The 12,918-nt window shown below is 33.4% G+C and overlaps 1 protein-coding gene across 1 annotated transcript in view; it reads right to left on the bottom strand.

The window, feature by feature from the left end:
* Positions 1–12,918, bottom strand: part of hth (Meis homeobox homothorax) — a 221,760-nt gene that overhangs the window by 196,013 nt on the left and 12,829 nt on the right. Inside the window, exons 2-3 of the mRNA XM_073961543.1 lie at positions 5,767–6,053; positions 1,389–1,530 (exon numbers count right to left, since the gene is read on the bottom strand). Coding sequence (XP_073817644.1) covers positions 1,389–1,530; positions 5,767–6,053 — 429 coding nt within the window. The remainder of the gene's footprint in view (positions 1–1,388; positions 1,531–5,766; positions 6,054–12,918) is intronic.

Raw genomic sequence — 12,918 nt, 5'->3', positions numbered from 1 at the left:
AAATGGGAAGTTTAGCAACAAAAATGTTGCAGCAACATGTTGCAGATAAAGCTTTTTAGGTTGGTAAAGATCACAGTGATCTTAAACTTGACAAATAAGGTCTCCATAATACAGTAATTGAAGTTTTATGGGAATCTATGAGGATTTTGTTGCAGCAACATGTTGCTTATAAAGTGTCTTTGCTGCAGAGGACTCAGGAGGTTAAATATGAAACAATTTCTATTACCAATTTAACAGAAATTATCCCATGGATTTGAAAGAAGGTATTTTTTAAAAATAAAATGATTTTGTTGCAGCAACTTGTTGCATAGCAGATTTCTTTGATACAGGATAATATAGACCCTATAAGAGGCTTAAAATATGACAACTTGAATTAAAACAATATGGGGAATTTTCTAAATTGTCTTGAAGAAAAAAGGAAATCTGTTCAAAAGCGTGTCTTTAGAAACCATGTTGGTTCTAGAGGCTTTCGAATGTTGCTGCAACATGTTGCCAACAACAAACTCAAGTTATTTCTACTATTCCTTTACAGAAAATTTATTAAAAATTTTATTAGTTCCTCTAGACCCTCCAATTTGTGCCAAAAGCTTTATGATGTTTCTGCAACATGTTGCCGAAGCTTATTTCAAGGGTTTTCTACCATTTCCTTTAAAGAAAATCTTTTTCTAATTGTATTTACTTTTATGTAGCAACCAACTTGTTATAAAAGCTTCAAAAATGTCTCTGAATGTTGCTGCAACATGTTGCCAAAGCCTATTTCAATGGTTAAATACCATTTCTCCCAAAGAAAATTTATCTCAAATTGTATTTATTTTTCTATAGCCACCAACTTGTTTTAAAAGCTTTCAAAAGTCTCTGAGTGTTTCTGCAACATGTTGCCAATGACTATTTCCACGTTTTTTTTTATCATGTTCTTTAAAGAAAATTTTTTTAAAGCATTTTTCCCTTCTTTGGCAAACAGGTTGGTCTTAGAGCTTTAAAAGTCTTCCAATGTTGATGCAACATGTTGCCAAGGACTATTTCAGGGGTTTATTAGCATTCCCTTTAAGCGAAATCAATTTCTTTATGGATTTATTCTTCTTTGCCACACAACTTGTTAGTTAAGCTTCCCTTTCAAATAACTCCAAATGTTGCTGCAAAATGTTGCCAAGGATTATTTCAGGGGTTTATTAGCATTCCCTTTAAGCGAAATCAATTTGTTTATGGATTTATTCTTCTTTTCCACACAACTTGTTAGTTAATGTTCCCAATGTTTCTGCAACATTTTATTAAGGTTCATTTCGAGTGTTTTGTGACCTTTTTCTAGCCAAATTTGTTTTGATTATAAAAATTAATTGTCTTAAAATGGCCGATCTATATTATTAATTTTAATTGCCAACACAACTTACCTGTTTACTAAACATTGCAATATCTTCATTAAACGATTCTGACGAACATACATCACCACCTTGCACACCAGGTTCTCTGGGCGTACATGTGGCCAATTCACATTTTTCAAATATTAGAGCCAACAGCGGGAATAGGGGATGTCTGTAAAGAAAAGAGAGAGCGAAAAATAATAATAATAGAAAATAAACAAATTTAATTACAAAAAGTAAGCAAAATCAAAATACAAATCAAATATTTTTGATTTTCAAAAAAAAAAAAAAAACGAACGGCAAAAGAAATAGTTTGTCGATCTAGAAGAAAGAGTGCTGCGCCACACTTTCCCCAGAGTATTGCCTGAAATTTGTTTACACTAATGGCGACAAGAAACCGCCGTCGTCATTCACAACATCATCTTTGCCTTGGCTACGTTCTGGTGGAAGCAGCAGCTGGTTTATTATGTGGGTAGTTAGGGTATGGCGGGGGCCCAGCAATTGTATGGCCAGCAAAGGGTGGTGTCAGGGAATGATGATTTTGTGTTGCGGAAAGTGTCTTTTTTTCTCAAATGCCTGAATGGTAGGCCGCCACAGTATCGTGTAGATATATGCATATACCACTCATTAAATACCACATACTTACCCACTACACTTGTGGCCTGTAGCATGAGCTAGTATGTGGGCATGTGTGTAGTAAAGTGCATTTAACATTTGGTATTTTAATTAGAGCATAAGTTAAAGGAAATGCTATGCATTTCTAAAATGCCAATTTTAGATGATTTTTGTATATTTGTTTTCTTCGTTGCTGCTTTTAGAATTCGATCAGTGAGCGTTACAGTTTACTGGCAGGCTAATTATGACTAGGCATAGAGAGTTGTGTTTGGAGTTCGTCTTCTTCTTTTTATTTATAAATGAAAGGGAAATGCTTGGCGCTTGCAACACAACGGGATATTTTGCCGTTGCTGGCTGGCGGCAACATATGAAGGTAATAAATGCCATAAATTTCCATGAAAATGAGATAATGAGGGAAATGTAATGTGTGAGGTGTATGGAAGGGATGGCAGGGGAGACAGTTGCCATAAAAGATTTGGAAATTGCCAATAAACTTGAAAATTATTTTTCCCGCCAAAAAGTGTTCTATTATCATAGAAAAATAAAGCCTGCCACCATCACACATTGCCGGTTCATAAATTAAAATTGTAAATCAACAAGTTTGTATTGCTCTGGTTTTGTGCTTAAAAGTCAATATCAACCAGCAACAAAAAAACCCCTCCACACGGAACATAGCAGCAAACGGCAACAAAAACCGGCAGCAGCAGCAACAGCCAGCAAAATGTGTAAGAGTGTTTTGACAAGGAGGCCTGTTTTAAATGCACGAAATTGTAATAAATCTTTGCTCATATATATTGTTGTGGTTCTCGTTGTTGTTGCTGTTGCTGGTATTTTATAAAAGGCTACTGTATGTAAACATTGGCATAAACAGACACTCTCTTTCTCTTCTGCTTCTTCTTCTTGATTGCTAGATGGTTTTTTGCTCCTCGGTGTCTGGTCTGGCTGGTCGGCTAGCTGGCAATCTATGGCTGTTATTAAAGCCCCACAACAACAATGGATTGTTGCTTCCTTAAAAATATTTGCTTGGTGTTGTTGTTGGGTTTCATTGATAATTTATTACCATCTTTTTAACTGTCAAAATTTCATTGTTTTGGCTTTTCCAAAATAATATACAACCCAACCAGCCAGCCAGCCAGACACCGAGAGAAAGAGAATCGTCATCTTTTGCTCTTAAAATGTCATCTGTAAGCCTGAGAGTTTGTGAGAGAGAGGAAGAATAGCATGAAATTGATGTTGTTTTTTTCTACACATTTGCAATGTCATTGTTGACAGTTTAGACATATTTGTTGATAGGTTTTTTTTTTGTTAGCTATGATGTTGTTGATGATCAACTGAATGGAGGGGGGTTCACATGTTTCAAACAATTTATGTCAAGTATAACAAAATCTTGCAGGATTTGTGTATCGTTGTTGGGTCTAACAACAATTGTGATGAATGACAAATTGTTTTTGTATTAGAATTTGTGTTCTGAAGAAGAAGAAGAATTTTACTTAAATGATAAATGATTTTCTTCTGCTTTAACTAAATTGAACATATGCAAATTTGCCATGGTGTAGTTTTGTGTTTATAATTCATGTATTCATGGCAAAGCAAAGGAAAGGAGAGAGAAAAAAACACCAAACATCTGCTGCTTCCACACTAACGAAAAAAGTGACCATTTATGTTTGCTCACTTTCCGGTTTGTTGGCTGACTTACATACTTCAGCTCAATGGTCTACTACAAATTGCACCTGAATTGTGTGAATGTGTTTTTTTTCGAAGGCTTACTTGGATGGATATTTTTGTAACCCTCTATAATTTTTCAATTAGTATTTCAAATGGTCATTTTAGTGTTTCTTTCCCCCTTTTTGAGTGATCTAATATTATTTTATGTTAATCATTGTTTAAATGTTAAAATGAAAAGTTTTTTTTTGGGTTGTCCGGGAAATGAAATGACTGTCAATTTGTAGTTTATTTGTGCTACCCTACACTTGTCACTTTGTTAGCACCAGCGAACCTTCTGTGGGTAATTATTGTCTCCTTTTCGCTTTGTGTGTTTTGGGCCTAATGCACCAACCAACCATCCCAGAGCCACCACAACTTGAAGTGTGATATTTACCTTTTTTTCCCCAGAGACTGCAACTTAAAGGTAAATATTACCTGATGGCAGTAGAAGTAGCAGCAAAAAAGGTGTTAAGTTCTTAATAATGAAAAAAGAGCATGTTATGAAGCAAGCCAAATGGTAGACCAAGAAAAAAAAAAACGCAAAAACTTAAATGCTTATAGCCAGACTTCTGTTAAATGTTGTAAGTTATTTTGTTATCTCACAGGTTGTTTGAATTCTTCCGTAATAATTAAGTTTTATGATTGGGACAATAAACCAACGACAGCAGTAGTAGAGCAAAAAAGAAAAACTGCAATGCCTTGCACAAAGCACCTCTTGGTGGAAAGTGTTAATTGATAATAACTAAAACAAAGTAAAGGGGGAGCGAGCTTTAAATGACATAATTGCCAAAGGAATTGTAAAAGAAGAAAAAAAAACAACGAATCCAAAGGCTAAAATTGAGGTGTAAAATGTGTCCCCAAAGTAACTGAAACGTATGCGAAAGAACAGAAAGACCCGAAACTGATATATAAAATTGATAACCAAAATTCTTACCAAAAACACCATGAAGTATATAAAAAAATACGCGGGAATTGATATATTCCATTCAATTCCAAGTCCATTTATATTTTATATAAAATGTTGTAAAGTGAATGAGAATTCAACTCTCCTAGATATACTACTACAAGACATTGAAACCAACAAATAGCAAGGAAACCAATGTTGTTTAAACTCCAATAGATTTTTAACTCAAAATGACATTACAATTAATCTAAACAATTATGGAAATTATAATTCCTTATTCTTCTCCTTTCTCTCTCTCTCTCTTTGAATTACATACATATGTATTTTTTTTAACATTTTCCACTTAATTATTGCATGACTTGTCCATCATCACTTTTTTGCCACAATTAATACTCATCGATCTCCTGCCTTGCCTTGCTTTCCAAGCCATGATGAATACAAAATATGACAAATATGTCATTGTATGTCAATAATAAGTGACAAGTAGTTAACACTCTTTAAGATGTTTGCCAAGTGGTTTAAATTAATATACAAATAATAATCATATTTTGTTAAATGGCAGACAACAGAGAAAAGGGTGAAAATGTTCTTCTTTCAATTCTTTTTTCCAATAAGGCCTAGCCTTGTTTATTTTCTTATAATAACAGATTAATTATTGGCTTCTTGGTCAGAAGAGAACAAAAAAAAAAAGAAAAAAAAAAACTCAAAATTATGATTGATGTGTGCAAACAGATGGAGAAAAAAGGGTGTTTGTTCTTTTTTAAAGAAAGAGGACGGGAAATACCAAACACCAAAAAATTAGCACCTCTCCTCCAATAAATTTCTATTATAATTTCTCCCGAAAAAAACGTTTAAGGCTAACCCCTAATTTTGCCAAGGAGCGAGTATAGGCGCGTGTGTTCAATGCCATGACAAAAAAAAAAAGGAAAAAGATCAACAAAAAACGCCTACAAAGGCCCTCAAATGCCTTAATTAAATAAAAAACCACACACAGAAAGGAAGGCTGCTCCCTTTTGGGCTCTCCCTAAAAAGGAAGGAGGGGAAGAAATTAAGGTAGAAAGCACACGAGCGTGAAATTTTTGGCAATTTAAGAAATTACCAATTTTCTTGCTGTTCGTTTTTTTATTTGAATAAATTATTAATTAGTTATATAAATTATTTTTGTTGTTGTTTATAAATACTTACTCATATATAGCATCCTTATCACGTTTATGTACTTCGGGTATTGCACCCATTAAATGATTAGCAACCGGTGATACATGACTAGGTGTACCATGGCCACCAGCCGCACCGGCTGTATGATAGCCATGCATGCCAACTGTGGCCGCTGCTGCAGCAGCATGTGTCATGTGTGGTGAATGATGTGATGGTAGGCCTTGTAATCCAGGCGGCCGATGACCAACATGTGGATCATACATGGCAGCTGCTGCAGCACCCGAATCCATACCATAGCCATGCAGGCCATCGTCATACTGAAAATTTAAAAAAAAATAACAAAAAATATTTTCATTAGATTTTTTTCAAAAAAGATAAATAAATATGTATTAAATAATATTTTAAAGAAAATTATTGTGTGAAAAGGTCCAAAAATAACTCCCGGAATCTAAATTTTTGATAAAAAATTGCTTAGACACCTAAATTAGAACTTTTGGCTTTGGCAACATGTTGCTGCAACATAGGTTTTATTGATTTATTTCTTTTTTAATTAAAAAATTCCAAAGAATGTAAAATAGAAGCCAGAAGTTATTCCAAATACTTCCAAGAATCTACTTTATTGAAAAGATATTTTCGACCTTTAAATAAGGCTTTTTGACTTTGGCAACATGTTGCTGCATCATAGGTTTTAATGTTTTATTTATTTTTAATATAAAAAAATACAAAAGAATGAAGAATGAAGAAGTTTCAAATACTCCCACAAATCTTAATTGTTGAGAAACATTGTATATAGACCAAAATTGAGCTTTCTGTCTTTTGGCAACATGTTGCTGCAACATAGGTTTTAATGTTTTATTAATTTTTAATATAAAAAGTTGCAAAAAATACAAAATAAATTCTAAAAATGCTCTGAAGGCAGAAAATTTTGAAAATTCATAATTTTTTGGACAAAATTATATCTCAACCATGTTTGGCAACATGTTGCGAAAATATTAATTGCACCCAAGGGAATTTGTTATATCAAAACTCGTACCTTATCATAGAAGATTTAAGGTTCAAGTAGCTGGAAACAAAAATAAAGCTATTAAGTATTTGCAAAATGTTGCTGCAACATTTTATTTTAATTTTAAATATTAACGATTTTAGAAAATTTGTAAGAAATAATCAGAAGCTATAAATATTTCGAGGAAAAAAATAAGATTTCATTCTCATGAAGCTATGACCATTAACAAAGCATTTGATTTTAGGAAACATGTTGCTGCAGCATGTTTATTCAAATTATAAATTAAAAATAATCAAAATGGGAACAAATGAATTTTGAGCTCAACATATCTTTAACATACAGCAAAAGGTTTCAATTTGAAGTAGTTTGACCATAGTTGAAAGTCGATATTCTTGGCAACATGTTGCTGCAACATTTTTTATTTCAAATCTGGATGAATTCAAAGCCACTGTTATTCCTAAGCCAAGGAAAATAAAGCAAATAATATTCATGTCCCAATCTGAGATATTTTGTACGGGCAACATGTAGCTGCAACATTTGTCTTTACAGTTACTTAATTCCTTATGAAAATAATGCCGAAAAATATTGAAAATTTTAAAATATAGGATCTAAGAGCTTCTAATGAATCCAAGACCAAAGAAAGTTTTAGCCCCACATTGCTTAGCAACATGTTGCAGATGCAACATTTACAAATCTGGAAGAATTCAAAGCCACTGTTAATTCTAAGCCAAGGAAAATAAAGAAAATAATATTCATGTCCCAGTCTAAGCTTTATATGCACTGGCAGCATGTTGCTGCAACATTTTTCGTCACATTTGCTTAATTTGTTATGAAAATAATTCCGAAAAATTATTGAAAATTTTAAACTATAAAATCTGAGAGCTTCTGGTGAATTAAGCTTTGGTGGTGAAAATTTTAACTCCATGTTGCTTAGCAACATGTTGCACATGCAGTTTCTGGGAAATTGTAGAATAGAAATACGATTTTGAAGCTTTTTTAAGATCGTTAGTGATCTGCTGAATTAAAATCAAACTTTGTCTCAAAATGTTGTTCCAGCAACATGTTGCTGGCTTTAAGGTTTATCAGTTTTTTCCAGTTAAGATCTTTGTTTAGGGTCTTTCCCCCTGTGTGTCACGCTAAAGTATGTGGAACAACATGAACTCATGAAATATTCCCACACCAAATCAAAATGGAATTCTTGTCACCCATAATACCATGGTAACAACACAACTTTGGGCCACCAAAAAAACGTGTATTTATCACAAAAATAAAAACAAGCTTATCATGAACAAAAATCATCATCAGAAACACAAAAGACAACAATAACAATACAGCCAGAGGAGCATTGGCATATCTTTTGACAAATCGTCAACGTACATAGCATTAGTTGTGTCTCTCCTACACCACCAACCATAATAGCAACAATGCTGGAGAAACAACAGCAGCAACAACAACACTACTAATAAGCTTGACCTTGTAATAACAGCCTTAACTTCAAGCGTCTTAACGTTTTTTGCATACGAAATGTACAAAATGATTTGTTTTGTTTATAAACAGACATATTCAAGCACACACACACATCTACATATCAGCTATCTATTTATCCGTATATGAAAAGGTTTTTTAAACGGTTTTAAAAAAATTCAACGTACTGAACACTTCTTTGACGCCACTTTATTAACGTAACGTTTAAGTAAAAATGCAACAACAACAGCAACTTAAAACTTGACAATGTTAACCACGTCTTGAAAAAAAGAGACTCAGCCACAAGTCCATCAGCTAGCTGGCTGGCTGCTTCCCATGGCAAGCAAAACCCAGTAAACATTGGTAAAATAGCAAAAATTGTTGTTGTTGTTATTAAGATTGCAAGTATGGAGTACTGGAAAGAAAGAATTAAAAAGCAACAACAACAACAATAACACCACAAAATGAACAACGTTCACTGCTGATGATTGTTAAGATTTTTATCAGTTTTATAAAATACAAAACTTTTCAACTTGAGAGTTCACACTGCATATAAAATTTGTTTGTTGTTGTTGCTGCTGATGTTGTTAAATACTTAGGTTGTTGTTTTTGCAAAAGGTATTTTGTCAAAAGGCGTTGTCATTCAACACGAAATCACACAGGATTGTTGTCTGCTGCCATTTAGAGATTCATCATCATCATCCTCATCGGCACACAGACACAGGTTGTTGTATTGATTCCCTGCCAACCAGCCACAACAAACCCTCAAACTTATGAGTAATGTTTCCAGGTTGTTTGGGCGTTTTGTTGAATTATCATTTGCCAGAGATCTTTGGGCCTTTTTTCACTTCAACTTGGCTGAATGTCTTAAGCAGCAATTGACACATTGATGTAAAAATGTCAACAAGGAAAAGAAGCATATTAAGCCCCCTTATTAGGTATGGAAACACCGAGAGAGAGAGAGTCAAGAGCCCTTGAGAAAAACAAGTGTTAATGATTAAAATCTGTACTAACAACAAGGGAAAGAAAGAAGAAAAAGAAGGGTATAACTCATATTTGTGCCAAGAGCTGTAGAGAGGGGGACATATGGTTTGGCATCCCGCTATTATTATCTGTATTTGACATTCAAACCACCTGCAACATTACCCGGACGACTGACTGCTCCACACATTCACATATTAATCTTGGCCCAGAAAAAAACAAACAACAGCAAAGAGTTAAGGTTTTTTGTTATGCGGGGGAAAAATCCCATTTTTACTGCTATTGTTTGATTCATCAGAAAAAGAGGGAACAAAAAAAAACAGCAGCAAACCTTTCTCAATATCCGCTGCATATATTTTCAAAACCAGCTTGAAACTACAACAACCGGCAAAGTGGCAGGCAGGCTGGCCTGATCAACGAAAAAAAAAAACAAAAAAAAAATTGTCCTCCAGATACATACACAAGATTAGCAAAAGACTTCATTTCACATACATGCATTTCCAAAGTCTGAGCAAAAAAAAAAAAAAAAACTTCAACGACAGCAACCCAGCCAGCCTGCCTGCCAGATACCCTGCTACTAACTCTAGCAGAAGACCAAACAACAATTGCAAAGGAAAAAATGTCAGCAGCATTAACTGCCATGTGCAGTTAAGAAGACGTAGAAAAAACGCTAAAAACGGCTACGGTTTTTTTTTTCTGGGGATATTGTCATTGTCGTCGTTTGCTTTACTATGACGGCGGCGGCTGCAAGTTGTTTATTGTTCAAGTTTTGTGGGTTAAAGTCGCGGCTCAGATATTTGTCATTTGCTGGTGCTGTTGTTTTTTCGACGTCTTCTCTTACATACATTTAGATGTATAACCTCTTTCTGTTGCTTTTGTCCTCCTCCCCCTCGGCTTTATATAGTGCCTTAAATACTCCAAAAAGGTTTTTTGTGATTTGTTTTTTCTTCTTTGCCTACAACTAATGTTCGTCGTTGTTGCAGCCATAAAACCCGGCAAAAGTCTTTAAGCAAGATTGTCTAAAAGCAGTTAAACTATAAAGTTGTTATGCTAATTTTTTGCATTTGAAGTTTTGTGAACATTGTCGTTGTTGTTGGCATAGAAAAATATTTTCAGCTTAAAATAAAGCAAAGAAAAAAAAACGAAGGCAACTGCTGGCGAGAGAGTCCAGAACAAATTGCATGAAATTATCGAAACAAACAGGAAACAGGAAATTCCATGGCTAGCGAAAGCAGGAAAAAATGGTTAAATTAAAAATGCTACGGGGGGGAAAGAAAAGTTGATGAGCAATGTTGCAGCAACATGTTGAGGGAAATTGGAAAGAAGGAACAGGTTCTCTAGGGATATGAAAAAAAATGAGGGAAACACGATTTTTTTCTAAGGGAAAACTAGAGAAACCTATCACATGTTGCAGCAACATCTTGATGGACTTTTAAGAAAGTTTAAAATTATTGTTTAGGAACTTTGGAAGCACTTGATAAATAAATATGCAAACGAAATGGCATTTGAACACGCCCTTGAAGGAATAGAAAGGAAGATAGACACTAAATGTTGCAGCATCATGTTGTGAAAGCTGTGAGATAAGAAATTTCAAACAACTGGAGATGGGTGTAAGGGCGTTTTAAAAAGTATTGGGCAAATGTGATTTGAGAAAAAAGAAAGAAATTAAAATGTGAAAGAAGCAGAAGCTATTTTAAACAACAAATGTTGCAGCAACATGTTGCGAAAGCTTCTAAAAGGGTTTCAAGAAATTATTAAACATTTTAAAGGAGCTTTAGAAAGGATTATCAAATTTATAAGAAACAAATTGGCAAATTTTTAACACTAAATTAAATGAAAAGCTTCAAATGTTGCAGCAACATGTTGTAAAAGTCAGAGCAAGGGTTAAGGGAAGTTTGAAGTTGTGGGAGTTTTTAAAATTGTTTTAAGGAAATATATCAGCCTATATTTGTAATATCATTTGCCCTGATAGGAAAACTATATAAAAACTTTAAATGTTGCCGCAACATGTTGCTATTTGAAACCTTAACTGCATCAATTGATAAAAACGTAAAAGAGGTCCGGAATAAAATTAGAAAGATTTTAAAATTAGCAAAAATTTCATAAAATTAACTTAAATGGGAACTTAAAAGCAAAACTTGTATTCACGGGCATTAAATAATGCTGCAACATGTTGCTACGACTTTCACCATACCAAATGAGATGTAAAAAGGTGAAAGAGGTCCGGAAAAGGATCGGAACGACTTTGAAAGTTAAAATCACCAAAAATGTTATAACATCTAAAGTCAAACTTGTGTTCATGTACATTAACTGATGTCGCAACATGTTGCTAAGACTTTGGCCTTATCAAATATGATGTAGAAAGGTAAAATATGTCCAGAATAGGATTAGAAAACCTTTGAAACTTCAAATCAGCAAACAATTTTAAAAGATTTAAAGTCAATCTTGTATTCAAGTGCATTAAATTATGCCGCAGCATGTTGCTAAGATTTTAATCTGATTAAATGAGATGTAAAAAGCTGAAAGAGGTGTGGAATAGTATAAGAAAGACTTCGAAACCTGAAATCAGCAAAAATGTTATAACATTTAAAGTCAAATTTGTATTCAAGTACATTGAATGATGCTGCAACATGTTGCAAAGCCTTTAACCTCATCAAATGAGATGTACAAAGGTGAAAAAGGTCTGGAATAGAATTAAAAAGACTTTGAAATTATGAAATCAGCAAAAACTAATATTTCGAACCTAAAATTAAATATATTTGCCTTCTGCGTATTTTTATTTTTTATTTTATTGCCAATCTGTGAAAAATTAATTTTCTATGCCATCTCTATATTAACATCAAAATTCTTTGTCTTTGTTTTATAACATATTTTTTTTTGTCTTCTTTAATTGATTTTTTATGTTCCCCCCCAAAAAAAATGTTTTTATTTTATTTTTGACAAAACAAAAAAATATTTTAATTTGATTTTTTGTTTTTTTTTTCGCTGCTTCGTTGGGGCTCTTGTTTCATTTTCTTAATGGTTTTGGCCATATTAATTTACCATAAAATTTGATATCTGTGGAAGTTTTGTTTTATATGCCAGAAATTTCGTTTTATTTAACAAAATTATTTATAAATTTTTTGCTTCTTCTTCGGTGGGGCTTTTTAAACTTAAGACCCTAACACGTGATTACTGGTTTTCACTCGTGGCGGCATTTCTTGGCTAGTAATTTTCATAACAAAACATTACAATAAGGGGAGGGGAGAGGAGAAAGAAAACTAGTTTTGTGATTATAGCCAATGACCCTTTACGAAAACAACAGCAACAACAACAAAACCAATAATAATATGGTCTACTGTGGCTCTTGGCCCATAAGAGTTAAAACAAAAAACACAGATAATGACCTCAAGTTTATAATGTGGCTTGAACTATAGAAAATGAAATTGATATAGATAAATGTGTATGCTATGTTTTTTTGTTTGTTTGTGAGCTATGTTGTTTATAAATTTACATAATTGAATATTCTTTAAGAAAGAAGAAAAGAAAATAAAACAAGTTTATTTTTGGTTGAATTTGATTTTTGGAATTTTGATTTATTTTTTTACATATTTTTGTCATTGAAATATTTATAGAGTGTGGTGGTATGGTTGGTATTATTGATTTGGTTTCAGTTTTTTTTTTTTTTGGAAGCCCATAGCCAAGCAACCCACCCACAATTGTTGTGGTGTTTGGGGGACCAGCTGAGTGCCTTC

Source organism: Musca autumnalis, unplaced genomic scaffold (genome assembly GCF_047663935.1).
Source record: "Musca autumnalis isolate F117 unplaced genomic scaffold, ASM4766393v1 scaffold_1, whole genome shotgun sequence".
NCBI classification, from domain to species: domain Eukaryota; kingdom Metazoa; phylum Arthropoda; class Insecta; order Diptera; family Muscidae; genus Musca; species Musca autumnalis.
This window is presented reverse-complemented; position numbering and strand designations above follow the sequence as displayed.